This window comes from Jaculus jaculus, chromosome 5, assembly GCF_020740685.1.
Source record: "Jaculus jaculus isolate mJacJac1 chromosome 5, mJacJac1.mat.Y.cur, whole genome shotgun sequence".
Classification (NCBI taxonomy): Eukaryota; Metazoa; Chordata; class Mammalia; order Rodentia; family Dipodidae; genus Jaculus; species Jaculus jaculus.
This window is the reverse complement of record NC_059106.1, coordinates 91,468,224-91,473,033: the sequence shown is the minus strand read 5'-3', so window position 1 is coordinate 91,473,033 and position 4,810 is coordinate 91,468,224. Positions and strand designations below refer to the sequence as shown.

The following is a 4,810-nucleotide window of genomic DNA, read 5'->3' as shown; positions in this document are numbered from 1 at the left end:
TACCTCTGCCTCTGAGTGCTGGGATTGAAGATGTGCACCACCATGCCCAGCTTACTTTTAGCTTGTTGAGAAATCTCCACACCGATTTCCACAATAACCAGCACTTTTCATTTCTTTTTTTTATTATAAATACAATCTGGGGGCAATATTTATTAATTAAAACTATATCTTATAGTTTACAAATATGCTAATTGACCTTAAAATCCTCAGTGAGACTGAGGCTTCATATCACCTTTAGAAACCTGAAGTGTGCTACAGGCTGGGCATGGGGCTGTGGTGTGCGGGAGAGGCACCTGCGGCCAAGCAGGAGTCAGAAACCAAAGGTTCCACAAAGCAAAAGATGCCAGTCTCCTTGGAAGCCCTCTTTCCCAGTCCCCATCATCCCTGTACTTCAGCTCCAAATTCATTTCCAAGGCAAGTCCTAAGTTTATCTTCGGGAGAATCTGTTCTTGAATGCTTTAATTGTCTTGGCCATCATTGGGGCGTTTTTCTTCACAGCTGGTTTCCTAGGGTCATAGGAAACAGTGCTGCTGACCACTGGTGCCAAGTGGGCACTGCTGGTGCTGGGACCACCATAGGCCAGCTCCTCGGGGCTACAGTGAAGCTGTTGCTGCTGCTGGTGGGAGCATGGCTGCTTCCTGTCGTGTATGGGGCTGGCTTAATCCTGATGTTCTCAGTGACAGCTGCTCCTCCAGTTCCAAACTTCTCCTGCCTTCGTCGGACATCACGAGGTGGCTTAGCCACAGAGGTGACAAAGGCCATTTTTGCCTGTTGGCCTTTGGGCTTATTGGCATGTGCAGACCGGATATTCTTTGTAAGCCGCTGCTTGCAGGCATCCTGAAGCCTTAGGTACATCTCCCGCCATGATTCGTACTCTTCTAGCCTCTCTTCTTTAAAGTCTCTGTGGCAATGAACTTTCCATAATTGATCTGTTTCTTCTATTAATACGTGATTGCATTCCTCTATGCAATATAGTTGATCAGGTGTACACCTCTCCAAGACAGGTTCAAGAACAGAGCAGGGGACTCCTCCTACTTCATAGAGTAAATCAATGTTGTTTTTAAGCACTTGGATACACTGCTGGTGCAGGGTCATCATTTTGGGGAGATAGGCACACTTAGAACCAGAATACACTTGCATCTTGGAATTCATTCTGCGTCCAGTGAATCCAGCTTCTTCTTTCTGGGGTGAAGAAAATGCTTTCCGCTCTGGCTGGAAGGACGGCATCAACTCAAGGGAAGGAAGGGGATGGCAGTTGCCTTGTACGGCAGGTAAGGGAACATCTGGCAACACCGGCAACACATCAGGGAGACCCTTTCTTGGCCTGGCGGGATCAGCTCCAGTGGGCCGCAGCTTTTCTGATTTGTTTTCACTCATCTTGGGTAATTTCTGAACTGAGTCCAAGTTCTTACCAGTGCTGTTAGAATCGGTTTTTTTAAGTCCTTTTTCTCCAAGTGCTGTGGCTGAGGTTTTCACAACCTTCTTTTTTTTCTTCCGGGGCTGGTCATAGCTGGGGTACAACTCGAACGACATGGTAGGCTGCTCAAACTCATCCTCTGTGTCGGTCTCTTCTACTTTAGGGAGAGAACCCAGGGACTTCCGGTCTGAATTAACTTTTCCTTTCCCTTCTTGAGTCTTTAGGTTGTTAGAAAGCTTCTCTTTTGCTCTGGGTAGCACCGCTCCTGCCTCTTTTCCTATGTCTAAGCTGTCCACATTTGCCTTGTGTTTATCCGATTTGGTTTTCTCAGAGTCCTTATGTTTCGGCTTTTTAAGATGGTTGTCTGAAACAACTTCCAAGGAGGGCGAAAACTTCTTGAGACTGCTGCTTTCTCTTTCTTTCTCTTTTTTGACAGCAGCAGAGGATGGCTTCTCCTTGGTGCTGTCCCCTGAGAGTGGCCTTCAGTTTTCCTCTTTTGAGGGGGTCTTGTGTGATTTTTCTCTGCCCAGAGCAGAGGCCTTCTCATCAGCCCTGGCATCCAGGGGGCGTTTTTCCTTATGGGAAGATTTGTGCTCCTTGTTTTGGCTTATAGCCCCTTTCCTGTGGGGTTCACTCAGGTGTCGATCCTGACTGACCCCCAGTCTGTCCTGAAAGGCATTACTGTGACCTTTTTCAGGCTTGTGGTGTGGAGCGATGGGCTCGTGGTCCTCCTCTGGGGACCTGCAGTGGTCTACGTACATCTGATGAGGACTGACAGAAGGTGGTGGGGACTGAACGTGGCCATAACCCGAAGACTCGGGGTCTGAAGAGTATGGTGCTGACACTCTATGACCCCTCTTCCTCTCATCTCTCCTCTCACGACTGTGAGTCACTTTGTGAGGCCTTTCAGGCTCAGAGAGTTTTCTGTGTTTCTTTTGTCTGTGGTCAGGGCTGCAGGACTGGCTGCCAGAGGCTTGCCAGCTTTCTTGGTAGTCCATCTCCTCCTCCCTCTGAATAGCATCTCTGGGGCGCTTGCGGGAACTGCTCTTCTCAAAGTCCTGCTCATCAGCCTCATTGCTTCCTTCCACAGGAACCAGCTTCTTCCACTGGGCCACTAGGTCTCCGGCAAAGTTTCCAACTTGCTGGTGGTTTCAAAAGCTGTTTACTGTTTTCCCAACCCCAGTCTCCGCAAGAATGTCTACCATAATAGGCAAGATGGAAAGTTTCTTCAAATATTTCAATAACTTCTTGGGGTCCGGGTTCGCGGCCAGGCGCGCCTGCAGCTTCTCCACATCTTGGAGCGCCGACTCCGCCGCCATCGCTGTCACTGGCGCGGCCTCCTCACCGGAACTGGGCTCCACTTTTTATTTCTTGATGACAACAATTCTAACCAGTATGAGATGGAATAACAGAGTAGGTTTTTTCTTTTTAAATTTTAAAAAATATATAGTTATTTATTTTAGAGGGAGAGAGAGAAAAAAAAAAAGCCAGATAGAAATATGTACTACCTTGTGCATCTGGTTTGGTCTTGGGGAATTGAACCTGGGTCCTTTTGTGTGGTGGTTTGATTCAGGTGTCCCCCATAAACTAAGTTATTATGAATGCTAGTCTCCCCAGCTAATGGAGATTTGGGAATTAATGCCTTCTTGAGGCAGTGTATTGTTGGGGGTGGGCTTATGGGTTTTATAGCCAGTTTCCCCTTGCTGGTGTTTGGCACACTCTCCTGTTGCTATTGTCTACCTGATGTTGGCCAGGGGGTGATGTCCACCCTCTGCTCATGCCATCATTTTCCCTGCCATTGTGGAGCTTCCCCCTGTAAGCCAAAATAAACTTCTTTTTTTCCCCACAAGCTACTCTTGTTTGGGTTATTTCTACCAGCAAAGTGAACCTGATTGCAACATTAAAGTGGTACCAAGGAGAGGGAGAGAGGGAGAATGGGTACATCAGGGCCTCCAGCCTCTGCAAACTCCAGATGCATGTACCCCCTTGTGCATCTGGCTTATGTAGGTCCTGGGGAATCAAACCTGGGTCTTTTGGCTTCACAGACAAATGCTTTAACCACTAAACCATATCTCCAGCCCCAGACCTGAATTTTTAAGTGCTTTTTTTTTTTTTAAAGGTGCTTATCTCTTGCTACTTTCTTTTTTCTTCTATTTTTGGTTTTTCAAGGTAGGGTCTTACTCTAGCTCAGGCTCACCAGGAATTCACTATGTAGTCTCAGGATGGTCTTGAACTCATGGCAATCCTCCCGAGTGCTGGGATTAAAGGTGTGTGCTACCATACCCAGTTACTTTATTTCTTCTTTTTCTCCTCCTCCTCCTTCTTTTGGTGTTTTGAGGTAGGTTCACAGTCTGGTGTAGACTTACCTAGAATTAACTATGCAGTCTCAGGGTGGCCTGAAACTCTCGGTGATCCTCCTACCTCTGCCTCCTGAGTGCTGGGATTAAATGCATGTGCCACCACACCTGGCTCAACTTTCTTTTTTAAAAAGTAATCTTTTTATTTGTAAGCAGAGAGAGAAAGAGTGAAGAAAGATAGACAGAGAGAATTGGCAAACCAGGGCTTCCATCTGCTGCAAATGAACTCCAGATGCGTGCACCATTATGCATCTGGCTTTACATGAAAATTGGGGAATTGAACCCAGGTCATTGGGCTTTTCAGGCAAATGCCTTAACTGTTGAGTCATTCCTCCATTCCCTCTCTTGCCATTTTCTTAATGCTTTCTTCTATATATTTAGTTCAATTATTATATGGTTAAGGAAAGTTCTTTTCTAGCTTTATCACTTGGTATTCTTAATGCCTTCTGTATCTGAATTATCTTTCTCTCTCATATTAGGAAATTATTTGTAATGGTTTTTATGAAAGTATTTTCTATGTCTTTAGAATAAGATTCTCCTGTTATGCCCATAATTCTCAGATTTGGTCTTCTCATGGTGCTCAAACATCTAGAATGGGAAGGTACAATTTTAAATTCCATTTCAAACCTGTAGAACCAGATTTGGGATATGCAGTGTTCCAGTGGAGTGTAGACCAGTTAACTTTTGGAGTGATTACTGTGCTGAGTTGAGCAGTGTAACTCACAGTTCCCTCCTGGTTCTGTCCAGCTGAGCGCAGTGCTATGCAGGGAAGAGGTGAGGAGGAGTTCTTGACCCAAGCAGCAGCCTCGGTGTTTCACAGTGCCAGCGTGTGGAGAGGGGAGGTCGTAAATCATAGCTGGTGGTTCCCGTGGACCGCACTCTGCTTCAACTTCTTCACTTCCCAGGCTTCACTGCCGACTACGCATCCAGTTCCCGCTACTCAGCGGACTGCTCCTGCGTGACCCGTGTGTGTGAGCGTCAGTGCTTCTGCCTTCATGAAGCCGTTTGGTTTGCTTGGGCTCCTGCCCTGTCTGCT

The 4,810-nt window shown here is 46.7% G+C and overlaps 1 protein-coding gene across 1 annotated transcript; it reads right to left on the bottom strand.

The window, feature by feature from the left end:
• Window positions 1-304: 304 nt before the first annotated feature.
• On the bottom strand, window positions 305-2,769 carry LOC101598900 (elongin-A-like). Its single transcript, XM_012949816.2, is given in 2 exon segments — window positions 305-597; window positions 600-2,769. Coding segments are annotated over 2 exon segments (2,307 nt in total). The 5' UTR covers window positions 2,737-2,769; the 3' UTR covers window positions 305-427.
• Between the last annotated feature and the right edge of the window lie 2,041 nt (window positions 2,770-4,810).